Genomic DNA, 17930 nt, shown 5'->3' with positions numbered 1-17930 from the left:
CTCTGTACTTTGTCCGTTCATCTTTCCCTCGGTCCTGACAAGTCTCCCAGTCCCTGCCACTGAAAAACATCCCCACAGCATGATGCTGCCACCACCATGCTTCACCGTAGGGATGGTGCCATGTTTCCTCCAGACGTGACACTTGGCATTCAGGCCACAAGAGTTCAATCTTGGTTTCATCAGACCAGAGACTTTTTTTTCTCATGGTCTGAGAGTCTTTAGGTGCCTTTTGGCAAACTCCAAGCGGGCTGTCATGTGCCTTTTACTGAGGAGTGGTTTCCGTCTGGCCACTCTACCATAAAGACCTGATTGGTGGAGTGCTGCAGATGGTTGTCCCAAGAGTCTCGGTGGTTCCACACTTCTGCCATTTAAGAATGATGGAGGCCACTGTGTTCTTGGGGACCTTCAATGCTGCAGAAATGTTTTGGTACCCTTCTCCAGATCTGTGCGCCATCACAATCCTGCCTCTGAGCTCTACAGACAATACCTTTGACCTCATGGCTTGGTTTTTGCTCTGACATGCACTGTCAACTGTGTGACCTTATATAGACAGGTGTGTGCCTTTCCAAAAACACTAACTCTTCCACCTTTCCCGTCACAGGATGATATTCTAGGTGTGTATCGTAAAGTCAGTGTTGGAGAAAGCTGGTGACTAGACCTCCTATCTGAGTCTGTTTAGCTAACACCCTCTTAACTTTCACCATCATCTGTTTCCCTCTGACAGGAACACCTCGCAGAGCTTGAGCACATATAAAACTATAACTTGAAAAGATTCTTCCATGCCATGATTTAGACTTTCAGTATAGCCTTGTTTATGATCTGTGACAAGATCATTTATTAAGAATGACAAGAACCTTACATCGCAGTCTGGTTTATATATTTTTTTTTTTACTTTCAATAACAGAAAACATTCCAAAATGTGTAATTCAAGTGTTCACTCATTAGATATTTTTTTTTATAAATCATAATTTCCAGTAACAATGTTTAACAGCAACCTAATTCTGCAATCTTCCCCTTAATTCTAATCCACATAACAATTCACATTTTCTGTTGCTGCAGGGTTAATTTCCTGCTGTGTGAAACTGGGTCAAGTTAAGATACAGCATCTGTATTTTGTTTTTTGTTATATAAATTATGTGGAATTGAGCATACTATCTAACTCTTTTCCCTGTTGCTATGTTCCTGTTGCTCTGTTCCTGTTGCTATGTTCCTGTTGCTCTGTTCCTGTTGCTCTGTTCCTGTTGCTATGTTCCTGTTGCTATGTTCCTGTGGGTATGTTCCTGTTGCTATGTTCCTGTTGCTATGTTCCTGTTGCTATGTTCCTGTTGCTATGTTCCTGTGGGTATGTTCCTGTTGCTATGTTCCTGTGGGTATGTTCCTGTTGCTATGTTCCTGTGGGTATGTTCCTGTTGCTATGTTCCTGTTGCTATGTTCCTGTGGGTATGTTCCTGTGGGTATGTTCCTGTGGGTATGTTCCTGTTGCTATGTTCCTGTGGGTATGTTCCTGTTGCTATGTTCCTGTGGGTATGTTCCTGTTGCTATGTTCCTGTGGGTATGTTCCTGTTGCTATGTTCCTGTGGCTATGTTCCTGTGGGTATGTTCCTGTTGCTATGTTCCTGTGGGTATGTTCCTGTTGCTATGTTCCTGTTGCTATGTTCCTGTTGCTATGTTCCTGTTGCTATGTTCCTGTTGCTATGTACCTGTTGCTATGTACCTGTTACTATGTACCTGTTGCTATGTTCCTGTTGCTATGTTCCTGTTGCTATGTTCCTGTTACTATGTACATGTTACTATGTACCTGTTACTATGTTCCTGTTGCTATGTTCCTGATGCTATGTTCCTGTTACTATGTACCTGTTACTATGTTTCTGTTGCTATGTTCCTATGGGTATGTTCCCGTTGTTATATTCCTGTTACTATGTACCTGTTACTATGTTCCTGTTACTGTGTTCCTGTTACTATGTTCCTGTTACTATGTACATGTTGCTATGTTCCTGGTGCTATGTTCCTGATACTATGTTCCTGTTACTATGTACCTGTTACTATGTTCCTGTTACTATGTTCCTGTGGGTATGCTGTTAGTAGGATACAGTGGGTATGCTGTTAGTAGGGTACAGTGGGTATGCTGTTAGTAGGGTACAGTGGGTATGCTGTTAGTAGGCTACAGTGGGTATGCTGTTAGTAGGCTACAGTGGGTATGCTGTTAGTAGGGTACAGTGGGTATGCTGTTAGTAGGGTACAGTGGGTATGCTGTTAGTAGGCTACAGTGGGTATGCTGTTAGTAGGCTACAGTGGGTATGCTGTTAGTAGGGTACAGTGGGTATGCTGTTAGTAGGATACAGTGGGTATGCTGTTAGTAGGCTACAGTGGGTATGCTGTTAGTAGGATACAGTGGGTATGCTGTTAGTAGGCTACAGTGGGTATGCTGTTAGTAGGGTACAGTGGGTATGCTGTTAGTAGGCTACAGTGGGTATGCTGTTAGTAGGCTACAGTGGGTATACTGTTAGTAGGCTACAGTGGGTATGCTGTTAGTAGGGTACAGTGGGTATGCTGTTAGTAGGCTACAGTGGGTATGCTGTTAGTAGGCTACAGTGGGTATGCTGTTAGTAGGGTACAGTGGGTATACTGTTAGTAGGGTACAGTGGGTATGCTGTTAGTAGGGTACAGTGGCTATGCTGTTAGTAGGGTACAGTGGCTATGCTGTTAGTAGGGTACAGTGGGTATGCTGTTAGTAGGATACAGTGGGTATGCTGTTAGTAGGGTACAGTGGGTATGCTGTTAGTAGGGTACAGTGGGTATGCTGTTAGTAGGATACAGTGGGTATGCTGTTAGTAGGGTACAGTGGGTATGCTGTTAGTAGGATACAGTGGGTATGCTGTTAGTAGGGTACAGTGGGTATGCTGTTAGTAGGGTACAGTGGGTATGCTGTTAGTAGGGTACAGTGGGTATGCTGTTAGTAGGCTACAGTGGCTATGCTGTTAGTAGGGTACAGTGGGTATACTGTTACTATGTTCCTGTGGGTATGCTGTTAGTAGGCTACAGTGGGTATACTGTTACTATGTTCCTGTGGGTATGCTGTTAGTAGGGTACAGTGGGTATGCTGTTAGTAGGGTACAGTGGGTATACTGTTAGTAGGGTACAGTGGGTATGCTGTTAGTAGGGTACAGTGGGTATGCTGTTAGTAGGCTACAGTGGGTATACTGTTAGTAGGCTACAGTGGGTATGCTGTTAGTAGGGTACAGTGGGTATGCTGTTAGTAGGCTACAGTGGGTATACTGTTAGTAGGGTACAGTGGGTATGCTGTTAGTAGGCTACAGTGGGTATGCTGTTAGTAGGCTACAGTGGGTATACTGTTAGTAGGCTACAGTGGGTATGCTGTTACTAGGGTACAGTGGGTATGCTGTTAGTAGGCTACAGTGGGTATGCTGTTAGCAGGGTACAGTGGGTATGCTGTTAGTAGGGTACAGTGGGTATGCTGTTAGTAGGGTACAGTGGGTATACTGTTAGTAGGGTACAGTGCTACTAGATCACATACACACATCCTGCCATCAATACCAAGTCTGACAAATGTTTTTCATCATGTGGGCACCATTAGAGATTCATCATGTGGGCACCATTAGAGATTCATCATGTGGGCACCATTAGAGATTCATCATGTGGGCACCATTAGAGATTCATCATGTGGGCACCATTAGAGTTTCATCATGTGGGCACCATTAGAGATTCATCATGTGGGCACCATTAGAGATTCATCATGTGGGCACCATTAGAGTTTCATCATGTGGGCACCATTAGAGATTCATCATGTGGGCACCATTAGAGATTCATCATGTGGGCACCATTAGAGATTCATCATGTGGGCACCATTAGAGATTCATTAGAGATTCATCATGTGGGCACCATTAGAGATTCATCATGTGGGCACCATTAGAGATTCATCATGTGGGCACCATTAGAGATTCATCATGTGGGCACCATTAGAGATTCATCATTAGAGATTCATCATGTGGGCACCATTAGATTCATCATGTGGGCACCATTAGAGATACATCATGTGGGCACCATTAGAGAGTCATCATGTAGGCACCATTAGAGATTCATCATGTGGGCATCATTAGAGATTCATCATGTAGGCACCATTAGAGATTCATCATGTGGGCACCATTATAGATTCATCATGTGGGCACCATTAGAGAGTCATCATGTAGGCACCATTAGAGATTCATCATGTGGGCACCATTAGAGATTCATCATGTGGGCACCATTAGAGATTCATCATGTGGGCACCATTAGAGATTCATCATGTGGGCACCATTAGAGATTCATCATGTGGGCACCATTATAGATTCATCATGTGGGCACCATTAGAGAGTCATCATGTAGGCACCATTAGAGATTCATCATGTGGGCACCATTAGAGATACGTCATGTGGGCACCATTAGAGATTCATCATGTGGGCACCATTAGAGATACGTCATGTGGGCACCATTAGAGATTCATCATGTGGGCACCATTAGAGATACGTCATGCGGGCACAATTAGCGATTCATCATGTGGGCACCATTAGAGATTCATCATGTGGGCACCATTAGAGATACATCATGTGGGCACCATTAGAGATACGTCATGTGGGCACCATTAGAGATTCATCATGTGGGCACCATTAGAGATACGTCATGCGGGCACAATTAGAGATTCATCATGTGGGCACCATTAGAGATTCATCATGTGGGCACCATTAGAGATACATCATGTGGGCACCATTAGATATTCATCATGTGGGCAACATTAGAGATACATCGTGCGGGCACCATTAGAGATTCATCATGTGGGCACCATTAGAGATACATCGTGTGGGCACCATTAGAGATACATCGTGCGGGCACCATTAGAGATACGTCATGTGGGCACCAGGCCTTTCCTCCTCACCTGATATGACCTCAAGCAGCAGCATGAGTTTCAGTCCGTCCCTGAAGTCCTCCTCGATGTTCTCGATCTGCGTTCCTGCTTTCCTCAGGTGGGAGTTACACCAGGCTGTGAACGTCTGGGGAGGAGAGGAGACATGAGTTAGTTACCATGGTGTCCAGTCAGGCATAGAACAGAGTAGAGCAGAGCAGAGTAGAGTAGAGCAGGACAGAGTAGAGCAGAACAGAACAGAGCAGAGTAGAGTAGAGCAGAACAGAACAGAGCAGATTAGAGTAGAACAGAGTAGAGTATAACAGAGCAGAGCAGAACAGAGCAGAGCAGGACAGAGTAGACCAGAACAGAGCAGAACAGAGTAGAGCAGGACAGAGTAGAACAGAGTAGAGTAGAACAGAGTAGAACAGAGCAGAACAGAGTAGAGCAGGACAGAGTAGAGCAGAACAGAGTAGAGTAGAGCAGAATAGAGCAGAACAGAGTAGAACAGAACATTGAGCCTGTCTGTGTGTTGTAGTTGAGCTGCAGCGGTTCCAGAGAATTCCCAGGCATGCTGACATGTTAGTAAGATAACTACCTGTTGATGGGAAACATCTGGGCTGGGCCCTCTCTCATCCCTCCATCTGCCCTTGCATTCCCTCACTCCCTCCTTCCCCTTCTCTCTCTCCATCCCTCCCTCCCTCACTTCCTCATCCCTCCCTCACTTCCTCCCTCCATCTGCCCTTGCATTCCCCCCCTCCCTCCTTCCCCCTCTCTCTTTCCATCCCTCTCCCACTCTCTCTCCCTCTCCCTCTTCATCCTTCTATCCCTCCTTCCCTCTCCCTCCCTCCCTCCTTTCCTCCCTTCATCTGCACTTGCATCCCACGTTCCCTCCCTCCTTCCCCTGCCCTCTCTCGCTCTCTCTCTCTCCCTCCCTCCCTACAACAGCCATCAGCTCAACACACGAACGACCAAACAGGAGCTGGCATGAGTACTAGCCCCGCCATAACACTGTGCACCCCGCTGAGAGCCAGCTCTTTATGAGAACCCGTGTTAATTACACACAGGGCCCAACGGCTGGCAGGCCTACACATGCATATACACACACGAGGTCAATCTGCAGGACTGGAGCAGAGAGAGCAGAGAGACCCCAGCCTTTATGAAAGCCAGCAGAGAGAGCAGAGAGACCCTAGCCTTTATGAAAGCCAGCAGAGAGAGCAGAGAGACCCCAGCCTTTATGAAAGCCAGCAGAACCAGCCTGTTACATGTGTTCCATAGAAGAGGATAAGCCACTTGAAAGCCCTGGTGGCTGGTGAGTTGGCTGGTTGGGAGTGGAACTCACCTCAACGGAAAGGGAGTGGCTAATTATAACATATAGCCTATCCATAAACAGATGTGTGTGTGTAGTGTGTGTGTGTGTGTGTGTGTGTGTGTGTGTGTGTGTGTGTGTGTGTGTGTGTGTGTGTGTGTGTGTGTGTGTGTGTGTGTGTGTGTGTGTGTGTGTGTGTGTGTGTGTGTTGGTGAGAATGTGTCAACATCACACGGCTGTGCTGGGAGCAGCTAACCAACCAAACCCAGCTCTTCTGGAGAAAGAGAGGAGCGGTGGCATGGACAGTCACTGAAGATGTCAACAAAATGTAAAAGGAGAAGCCACTGGAGAGGCCGTGTCCTATGTTGACGTACAGAGAGCTATGCTACTGCTGAGCAGCTTGATACTACTTCTGAGCAACTGCTACAAAGACTTGTCTGTAGCCTGCTGCCTTCCTCAAGCTTCACCAGCTATCTCTCTCTCTCTCTCTCTCTCTCGGTCTCTCTTTCCCCCTCTGTCTCTCTCCCCCTCTCGCCCTGCACCTCTGCCCCCCCCCCTCTGTCTCTCTCCCCCTCTCGCCCTGCACCTCTGCCCCCCCCCCCCTCTGTCTCTCTCCGTCTCCCCCCCCCCCCTCTCTCTCCCTCTCCCCCTCTGTCTCTCTCCGTCTCCCCCTCTGTCTCTCTCCGTCTCCCCCTCTGTAGGTCACTCAGGCCGTTTGGCAGCAGCAACAGACATCAAACCACCCCTGGCCTGGCATCCATCCTCACGATCACATGACTGAGTGTTGTGGTCAGCGTTCTCCTGGCCTGACGGTGCAGTCGGTTCAAAGGGCCGTCCAGCTGGGCTGGTTGAGGCCTTACGCTCCACGGGGAGCAGAGAGGACTAAGTAAGTAGTAAAGTGTAGTCAGGGTAGCAGAAGGCACAATATACCATACACTCTTAGGGGAAAAAGGGTTATTTGAGGTTCTATATCGACCCTTTTGGTTCTTTGAGGTTCTATATAGACCTGTTTGGTTCTTTGAGGTTCTATATGGACCCTTTTGGTTATTTGAGGTTCTATATAGACCCTTTTGGTTTTTTGAGGTTCTATACAGACCCTTTTGGTTCTTTGAGGTTCTATATAGACCCTTTTGGTTCTTTGGATGAGATTAAAAGAATCCATTACTAAAGAAAAAGGTTCTATATGTGAAGGCCAAGAACCTTGAGGGTTCTACCCCAAAGAGTAATGGAGATTTTAGAAAACAACAGCTAACAAAAGCTAACCCAGTCACATCAAACTCTGAACTGTGAACTCTGAATGACAGATAACTAGCTCCCTTTTCATTTGTTTCATCTGTTTTGTATTGACATTTCTTTCCATATTAACGACGCTGCTCTATAATTTAACCTGCTCAGAAAAATGGCTAACTGATTAACGACAACGTTAACTCTACTATATCAGGGGGGGGGGGGGATCTAATTCATTTTTTTCAACATCGTTGCCGAGGTTCAGATATGCAAATGGGAAGGTTCATACAAACCTGCGCCGTTGCAAATGAAATGCTAGCTAGAAGCACAAGGAAATAATGTGTTCAATAAAAGCATAGGGATTCTATATATCAAATGGGTTCTATGTAGATCTATATATATATAAAAGGGGTTCTATCTATCAAAGGGGTTCTATATATCAAATGGGTTCTATATATATAAAAGGGGTTCTATATATAAAAGGGGTTCTATCTATCAAAGGGGTTCTATCTATCAAAGGGGCTCTATCTATCAAAGGGGTTCTATATATCAAACGGGTTCTATATATCAAAGGGGTTCTATATATCAAAGGGGTTATATATATCAAAGGGGTTATATATACCAAAAGGAAGAGCTGCGACCTGTACGCTCTCGTTGGCTGGCCCTCGCTTCATACTCGTCGCCAAACCCACTGGCTCCAGGTCACCTACAAGTCTCTGCTAGGTAAAGCTCCCCCCTTATCTCAGCTCGCTGGTCACTATAGCAGCACCCACCTGTAGCACGCGCTCCAGCAGGTATATCTCACTGGTCACCCCCAAAGCCAACTCTTCCTTTGACTGGATTCAATTTCATGAAAATCCCCCAAAATGATGGTATTTTTTGGGGTCCTGTTTTCATCTGGAATCACAAGTGGGACAGAGCAGGACACTCAAACGTGATCTCTATTGAATTTAACTTTACTGATCTTCAGGGTGGGAAGCTAAATGTTTTCAATTTTTTAACATTTTCATTTCATTACTCTTTTACATGACAATGCAGCATTTCTCTCTTAATGCCATGACCAGACAAATATCTGTCTGAAAAAAATATCCATACAGACTGACACGGTGGCTAGACGCCTGGGTGACACGGTGGCTAGACGCCTGGGTGGGACGGTGGCTAGACGCCTGGGTGGGACGGTGGCTAGACGCCTGGGTGGGACGGTGGCTAGACGCCTGGGTGGCACGGTGGGTAGACGCCTGGGTGGCACGGTGGCTAGACGCCTGGGTGGCACGGTGGCTAGACGCCTGGGTGGCACGGTGGCTAGACGCCTGGGTGGGACGGTGGCTAGACGCCTGGGTGGGACGGTGGCTAGACGCCTGGGTGGGACGGTGGCTAGACGCCTGGGTGGCACGGTGGCTATACGCCTGGGTGGCACGGTGGCTATACGCCTGGGTGGCACGGTGGCTAGACGCCTGGGTGACACGGTGGCTAGACGCCTGGGTGGCACGGTGGCTAGACGCCTGGGTGGCACGGTGGCTAGACGCCTGGGTGGCACGGTGGCTATACGCCTGTGTGGCACGGTGGCTAGACGCCTGGGTGGCACGGTGGCTAGACGCCTGGGTGGCACGGTGGCTAGACGCCTGGGTGGCACGGTGGCTAGACGCCTGGGTGGCACGGTGGCTAGACGCCTGGGTGGCACGGTGGCTAGACGCCTGGGTGGCACGGTGGCTAGACGCCTGGGTGGCACGGTGGCTAGAAGCCTGGGTGGCACGGGGGGTAGACGGCACGGTGGCACGGTGGCTAGACGCCTGGGTGGCACGGTGGCTAGACGCCTGGGTGGCACGGTGGGTAGACGGCACGGTGGCACGGTGGCTAGACGCCTGGGTGGCACGGTGGCTAGACGCCTGGGTGGCACGGTGGCTAGATGCCTGGGTGGCACGGTGGGTAGACGGCACGGTGGCACGGTGGCTAGACGCCTGGGTGGCACGGTGGCTAGACGCCTGGGTGGCACGGTGGCTAGACGCCTGGGTGGCACGGTGGCTAGACGCCTGGGTGGCACGGTGGCTAGACGCCTGGGTGGCACGGTGGGTAGACGCCTGGGTGGCACGGTGGCTAGATGCCTGGGTGGCACGGTGGCTAGAAGCCTGGGTGGCACGGTGGCTAGAAGCCTGGGTGGCACGGTGGCTAGACACCTGGGTGGGACGGTGGCTAGACGCCTGGGTGGCACGGTGGGTAGACGCCTGGGTGGCACGGTGGCTAGAAGCCTGGGTGGCACGGTGGCTAGAAGCCTGGGTGGCACGGTGGCTAGACGCCTGGGTGGGACGGTGGCTAGACGCCTGGGTGGCACGGTGGCTAGACGCCTGGGTGGTACGGTGGGTAGACGGCACGGTGGCACGGTGGCTAGACGCCTGGGTGGCACGGTGGCTAGACGCCTGGGTGGGACGGTGGCTAGACGCCTGGGTGGCACGGTGGCTAGACGCCTGGGTGGTACGGTGGGTAGACGGCACGGTGGCACGGTGGCTAGACGCCTGGGTGGCACGGTGGCTAGACGCCTGGGTGGCACGGTGGGTAGACGCCTGGGTGGCACGGTGGCTAGAAGCCTGGGTGGCACGGTGGCTAGACGCCTGGGTGGCACGGTGGCTAGACGCCTGGGTGGCACGGTGGCTAGACACCTGGGTGGGACGGTGGCTAGACGCCTGGGTGGCACGGTGGCTAGACGCCTGGGTGGCACGGTGGCTAGAAGCCTGGGTGGCACGGTGGCTAGACACCTGGGTGGCACGGTGGCTAGACGCCTGGGTGGCACGGTGGCTAGACGCCTGGGTGGCACGGTGGCTAGACGCCTGGGTGGCACAGTGGCTAGACGCCTGGGTGGCACGGTGGGTAGATGCCTGGGTGGCACGGTGGCTATACGCCTGGGTGGCACGGTGGCTAGACGCCTGGGTGGCACGGTGGGTAGACGCCTGGGTGGCACGGTGGCTAGATGCCTGGGTGGCACGGTGGCTAGATGCCTGGGTGGCACGGTGGCTAGATGCCTGGGTGGCACGGTGGCTAGATGCCTGGGTGGCACGGTGTATGGAGGGGCTGTGAAGCAACACAAACACGATAACACATGTTGTAGATATGTGGTATTGGAGTAGGGGCCTGAGGGCACACACTTAGTGTGTTGTAAAATCTGTTATGTGTAATGTTTTTAAAATTGTATAACTGCCTTTAATTTGATGGAACCCAGGAAGAGTAGCTGCTGCCTTGGCAGGAACTAATGAGGATCCATAATAAACCCCAGGAAGAGTAGCTGCTGCCTTGGCAGGAACTAATGGGGATCCATAATAAACCCCAGGAAGAGTAGCTGCTGACTTGGCAGGAACTAATGGAGATCCATAATAAACCCCAGGAAGAGTAGCTACTGCCTTGGCAGGAACTAATGGAGATCCATAATAAACCCCAGGAAGAGTAGCTGCTGCCTTGGCAGGAACTAATGAGGATCCATAATAAACCCCAGGAAGAGTAGCTGCTGCCTTGGCAGGAACTAATGGAGATCCATAATAAACCCCAGGAAGAGTAGCTGCTGCCTTGGCAGGAACTAATGGGGATCCATAATAAACCCCAGGAAGAGTAGCTGCTGCCTTGACAGGAACTAATGGGGATCCTTAATAAACCCCAGGAAGAGATGCTGCTGCCTTGGCAGGAACTAATGGAGATCCATAATAAACCCCAGGAAGAGTAGCTGCTGCCTTGACAGGAACTAATGGGGATCCATAATAAACCCCAGGAAGAGTAGCTGCTGCCTTGGCAGGAACTAATGGAGATCCATAATAAACCCCAGGAAGAGTAGCTGCTGCCTTGACAGGAACTAATGGGGATCCATAATAAACCCCAGGAAGAGTAGCTGCTGCCTTGGCAGGAACTAATGGAGATCCATAATAAATCCCAGGAAGAGTAGCTGCTGCCTTGGCAGGAACTAATGGAGATCCATAATAAATCCACTGACACCACAAGTTATGACATGACTTGACCCAAAACCATTTGTTGCCATTAGTCAGAGAGGTAGACGGTGTGTGGTGGGATGTGGCGGTGCTATGGTGGTCTAATGCACTACAGCAGAGGTTCTTCAACGTTTTCAGCTCGAGTCCCAAATTAGAAATTGACCGTCCTCCCGTGACCCAAATCGTCCTCCAACGACCAAAACGTTGTAATAAATAGTATGCGATTATAGATGTATTCTCATAACTCGCGACCGGCCCAGCTCTAGCATGCCCAGGGCCCACTTTGGGTCCCGACCCGTAGTTTTAGAAACCCTCCTCTAAAGCAGTGTTGTTGTACAGCAGAATACCACCCTGCATCCCACTGCTGGATTGCCGAAGACGTGAATGTCGATTAAGGTAAGGGTTATGTTTAATGTAAGGGTGGGAGTTAAGGTTAGGGACTTCCCAAGGATCCCAGATAGCAGGAACCCTCAGGAGAGGCTTAGCCACAACAACGTTGTGTTCTTTCAGACTGGACTCAGCAGTACTTCCACACATGGCTCCTGCCCCCTTCACAATACAACTCTATTAGGAACCACCAGCAGATGTGCCACCACATACAGGAAGCAGCACAGCGTCAGCTTCACATATTACAAATTTCATTCCAGTTCAGTGAGAAATGAGAACTGACACGAGTTGGGTGGTTTCACAAGCAGATGAGTGAAAAATAGAAGCTTCACATGCATTTTCAGTAAGAACAGGGCCAGCAACAAATAACTAAAACCCCTGACAGCACTTTACACAGACGCAGGGCCTGGCCTGGCTGGCTGGCTAGTCAGGGGCCATCACAACACTACAGCAGTGGAGCAGGGCCTGGCTGGCTGGCTGGCTGGCTAGTCAGGGGCCCTCACAACACTACAGCAGTGGAGCAGGGCCTGGCCGGCTGGCTGGCTAGTCAAGGGACCTCACAACACTACAGCAGTGGAGCAGGGCCTGGCCGGCTGACCAAGGGCCCTCACAACACTACAGCAGTGGAGCAGGGCTTGGCCTGGCTGGCTGGCTAGTCAAGGGCCCTCACAACACTACAGCAGTGGAGCAGGGCCTGGCCGGCTGACCAAGGGCCCTCACAACACTACAGCAGTGGAGCAGGGCCTGGCCGGCTGACCAAGGGCCCTCACAACACCACAGCAGTGGAGCAGGGCCTGGCCGGCTGACCAAGGGCCCTCACAACACTACAGCAGTGGAGCAGGGCCTGGCCGGCTGACCAAGGGCCCTCACAACACTACAGCAGTGGAGCAGGGCCTGGCCGGCTGACCAAGGGCCCGCACAACACTACAGCAGTGGAGCAGGGTCTGGCCGGCTGACCAAGGGCCCTCACAACACCCCAGCAGTGGAGCAGGGCCTGGCCGGCTGACCAAGGGCCCTCACAACACCACAGCAGTGGAGCAGGGCCTGACCGGCTGACTGGCTAGCCAAGGGCCCTCACAACACAAACACACACACACACTTCCCTGTTGCTGTGTCAGATCAGCAGCCATAAGAACTCGAGCATAAAATAATGGAGAGGATGGTTGGCCTGAGGAGGTGATTGTAGAAGAGGTGATTGTAGAGGAGGAGATTGTAGAGGGCTGGGTGTTCTGAGGAGGTGATTGTTGAGGAGTTGATTGTAGAGGAGGGGATTGAAGAAGAGGTGATTGTAGAGGAGGTGATTGTAGAGGAGGTGATTGTAGAGGAGGTGATTGTAGAGGAGGTGATTGTGGAGGAGGAGATTGTAGAGGAGGTGATTGTAGAGGAGGTGATTGTAGAGGAGGTGATTGTAGAGGAGGAGATTGTAGAAGAGGTGATTGTGGAGGAGGTGATTGTAGAGGAGGTGATTGTAGAGGAGGTGATTGTAGAGGAGGTGATTGTAGAAGAGGTGATTGTGGAGGAGGAGATTGTAGAGGAGGTGATTGTAGAGGAGGTGATTGTAGAGGAGGAGATTGTAGAGGAGGAGATTGTAGAAGAGGTGATTGTAGAGGAGGTGATTGTAGAGGAGGAGATTGTAGAGGAGGTGATTGTAGAAGAGGTGATTGTGGAGGAGGAGATTGTAGAGGAGGTGATTGTAGAAGAGGTGATTGTGGAGGAGGTGATTGTAGAGGAGGTGATTGTAGAAGAGGTGATTGTGGAGGAGGTGATTGTAGAGGAGGTGATTGTAGAGGAGGTGATTGTGGAGGAGTTGATTGTAGAGGAGGTGATTGTAGAGGAGGTGATTGTGGAGGAGGTGATTGTAGAGGAGGTGATTGTGGAGGAGGTGATTATAGAGGAGGTGATTGTAGAGGAGGAGATTGTAGAGGAGGTGATTGTAGAGGAGGAGATTGTAGAGGAGGTGATTGTAGAGGAGGAGATTGTAGAGGAGGAGATTGTAGAGGAGGAGATTGTGGAGGTGATTGTAGAGGAGATGATTATAGAGGAGGTGATTGTAGAGGAGGAGATTGTAGAGGAGGAGATTGTAGAGGAGGAGATTGTGGAGGAGGTGATTGTAGAAGAGGTGATTATAGAGGAGGTGATTGTAGAGGAGGAGATTGTAGAGGAGGAGATTGTGGAGGAGGAGATTGTAGAGGAGGTGATTGTAGAGGAGGTGATTGTAGAGGAGGTGATTGTAGAGGAGGAGATTGTAGAGGAGGTGATTGTAGAGGAGGTGATTGTAGAGGAGGTGATTGTAGAGGAGGTGATTGTGGAGGAGGTGATTGTAGAGGAGGTGATTGTAGAGGAGGTGATTGTAGAGGAGGTGATTGTAGAGGAGGTGATTGTAGAGGAGGTGATTGTAGAGGAGGTGATTGTGGAGGAGGTGATTGTAGAGGAGGTGATTGTAGAGGAGGTGATTGTGGAGGAGGTGATTGTAGAGGAGGTGATTGTAGAGGAGGTGATTGTAGAGGAGGTGATTGTAGAGGAGGTGATTGTAGAGGAGGTGATTATAGAGGAGGTGATTGTGGAGGAGGTGATTATAGAGGGGGTGATTGTAGAGGAGGTGATTGTAGAGGAGGTGATTGTAGAGGAGGTGATTGTAGAGGAGGTGATTGTGGAGGAGGTGATTATAGAGGAGGTGATTGTAGAGGGTGTTGAACAGTGATTCATCAGTAAAGCTCTGATAACAGTCCCCTGTGAGCCAAAAGCTTTTATCACAATAATATATTTAACCAATAAGGAGGTCTAGTATATTGGCCATATACCACGGAAAATGGCTGTTCTTATGCACGATGTAACGCGGAGTGCCTGGATACAGGCCTTAACCGTGGTATGTTGGCCATATACCCCAAACCCCCCAACGTAATTAGAGCAGTATAAATAAATGGTTTTGTCATACCTGTGGTATACCGTCTGATACACCACGGCAGTCAGCCAATCAGCATTCAGGGCTCAAAACCAACCAGTGTATAATGGCCAATATACCACAAACCCTGGAGTTGCCTTATTGCTTAAATATACTATTAAACAAACTAGCTGTTTACTACTCTACAGTCGTAGTACTAATGGGTGCCTAAGTATCACCACAGAGCCATCCATCTACGGGGAATCCAATAATATGAGCTGAAGCCTATAGAGCTGTCTCTATTCTAACTCACTGCCACAACTACACTACCGAGTGGATCAGATGATCAATGTGCTGATTGAGCCACACACACACACACACACACACACACAGACACAGACACACACACACACACACACACACACAGACACAGACAACCGAGCGTTGTCCCAGTTTAGAAAGAGAGAGGAAGGCCTAAAAAAATATATAATCGAGGACAACAACCACCCGAGCCACTGCCTGTTCACCCCGCTATCATTCAGGTCGCGAGGTCAGTACAAGTGTATCGACGCTGGGAACTAGAGACTGAAAAAAAAGCTTCTCTCTCAAGGCCATCAGACTGTTAAATAATAGTACATTAGAGGCTGTGCCTATATACATAGAATTGAAATCACTGGTCACTTTAATAATGTTTAGATATTTTGCATTACTCATCTCATATGAATACTGTACTCTATTCTTCTGTATGTTAATTTAGCGCTAGGGGTCCGATTTTTTTTCTTTTCTTAAAATAATGTTCCCAAGGTAAACGGACATTTTCTCTGGCCCAGATCGTAGAATATGCATATAATTTACAGATTAGGATAGAAAACACTCCAAAGTTTCAAAAACTGTCAAAATATTGTCTGTGAGTATAACAAAACGTATTCTGCAGACGAAAATCTGTGGAAATCTAACCCGGAAGTGATATTTCTTTTTTTTTATCTGTGTTTCCTGGCCCGTCTATCCTCCATTTAAAGGGGTATCAACCAGATTCCTTTTCCAATGGCTTCCTCAGGCTGTGACCAGGCTTTAGACATAGTTTCAGGCTTTTATTTTGAAAAATGAGCGTGATTTTTCAAAAGTAGTCAGGTGTCCTCCGAATAGTTTCTGCGCGCGCGAGAGGAGCTCTCCATTTTCCTTTTGTCTCTTAATAAATAGGTTATGGTCCGGTTGAAATATTATTGATTATGTTTGTTAAAAACAACCTGAGGATTGATTATAAAAAACATTTGACATGTTTCTACGACCATTACGGACACTTTTTGGAATTTGTCGAACGGAACGAGGCTTTGGTTTTCTGAACATAACGCGCAACCCAAATGGTTTTTTTTGTTATAAAAGTAATATTTATCGAACAAAAATAACATTTATTGTGTAACTGGGAGTCTCGTGAGTGCAAACATCCGAAGATTATCAAAGGTAAGCGATTCATTTTATTGCTTTTCAGACTTTCGTGACCATGCTAATTTGATGCTAGCTGTTGTAGTATTGATTGCTACACTCACAAAAGCTTGGATTTCTTTCGCTGTAAAGTATATTTTCAAAATCTGACACGATAGGTGGATTAACAACAAGCTAAGCTGTGTTTTGGTATATTTCACTTGTGATTGCATGATTATAAATATTTTTAGTAATATTTTTGCATTTGGCGCCCTGCAATTCTAGCGGTTGTTTAGGAAAGTGATCCCGCTAACGGCATTCGTAGCGCAGAGGAGTTTTAAGACTATGCTGCTCTGAGATTGCTCGTCCAAATATTTATATATTCTTAATTACATTCCTTTACTTAGATTTGTGTGTTTATATGTTGTGAAACTGTTAGATATTACTTGTTAGATATTACTGTACTGTTGGAGCTAGAAACACAAGCATTTCACTACACCCACAATAACATCAGCTAAACATGTAAATGTGACCAATAAAATATGATTTGATTTGAGAGAGAGAGATGAGAGAGAACGAGCGAGGAGTGGGGAGAGAAAGAGAGGTGGAGATGTGGAAAGAGAGATAGAGGGAGAGACAGAGACAGAGGGAGGGAGAGAGAGACAGATAGAGGGAGAGAGAGAGACAGAGGGAGAGAGAGACAGAGAGAGGGACAGAGGGAGAGAGAGACGGGGAGAGAGAGGGAGCCCCAGAACAAATCATCTGTGGTTCTTTTAAGTTTCAGTAGAATAGAGAAACTTTCTGAGAGACTACATAGGGAATAGGGTGCAAAGTAGTGCACTATATAGGGAATAGGGTTGAAAGTAGTGCACTATCTAGGGAATGGGGTTGAAAGTAGAGCTCTATATAGGGAATAGGTTTGCGATGCAGACAATGGCTAATAACCATTAGTGCCTTCATCCTAACTCCTTCTGGGTAGTGTCCCAAACAGAACCCTATAGGGAACACTGGTCAAAAGCAGTGCACTACATAGGTTCCATTTGGGACCCAATCTAAGGTTATGTCGGTGCCAGTGTAGCCAGAACAGGAGAGGAGGAGGGCCTCACTCGGTCTGCTCCACTCACATAGAGGAGGAGGGCCTCACTCAGTCTGCTCCACTCTAGAGAGGAGGAGGGCCTCACTCGGTCTGCTCCACTCTAGAGAGGAGGAGGGCCTCACTCGGTCTGCTCCACTCTAGAGAGGAGGAGGGCCTCACTCAGTCTGCTCCACTCTAGAGAGGAGGAGGGCCTCACTCAGTCTGCTCCACTCTAGAGAGGAGGAGGGCCTCACTCAGTCTGCTCCACTCTAGAGAGGAGGAGGGCCTCACTCAGTCTGCTCCACTCTAGAGAGGAGGAGGGCCTCACTCGGTCTGCTCCACTCTAGAGAGGAGGAGGGCCTCACTCGGTCTGCTCCACTCTAGAGAGGAGGAGGGCCTCACTCAGTCTGCTCCACTCTAGAGAGGAGGAGGGCCTCACTCGGTCTGCTCCACTCTAGAGAGGAGGAGGGCCTCACTCGGTCTGCTCCACTCTAGAGAGGAGGAGGGCCTCACTCGGTCTGCTCCACTCTAGAGAGGAGGAGGGCCTCACTCGGTCTGCTCCACTCTGGAGAGGAGGAGGGCCTCACTCGGTCTGCTCCACTCTGGAGAGGAGGAGGGCCTCACTCGGTCTGCTCCACTCAGGAGAGGAGGAGGGCCTCACTCGGTCTGCTCCACTCAGGAGAGGAGGAGGGCCTCACTCGGTCTGCTCCACTCAGGAGAGGAGGAGGGCCTCACTCAGTCTGCTCCACTCAGGAGAGGAGGAGGGC

The 17930-nt window shown here is 49.2% G+C and overlaps 1 protein-coding gene across 3 annotated transcripts in view; it reads right to left on the bottom strand.

Annotated features, from left to right (window-relative positions):
* Positions 1-17930, bottom strand: part of LOC139553996 (alpha-actinin-1-like) — a 118371-nt gene that overhangs the window by 82057 nt on the left and 18384 nt on the right. For all 3 annotated transcript variants that reach the window (XM_071366851.1, XM_071366852.1, XM_071366853.1), the window contains exon 2: positions 4931-5045. In XM_071366851.1, coding sequence (XP_071222952.1) covers positions 4931-5045 — 115 coding nt within the window. The remainder of the gene's footprint in view (positions 1-4930; positions 5046-17930) is intronic.

Source organism: Salvelinus alpinus, chromosome 25 (genome assembly GCF_045679555.1).
Source record: "Salvelinus alpinus chromosome 25, SLU_Salpinus.1, whole genome shotgun sequence".
Classification (NCBI taxonomy): Eukaryota; Metazoa; Chordata; class Actinopteri; order Salmoniformes; family Salmonidae; genus Salvelinus; species Salvelinus alpinus.
This window is presented reverse-complemented; position numbering and strand designations above follow the sequence as displayed.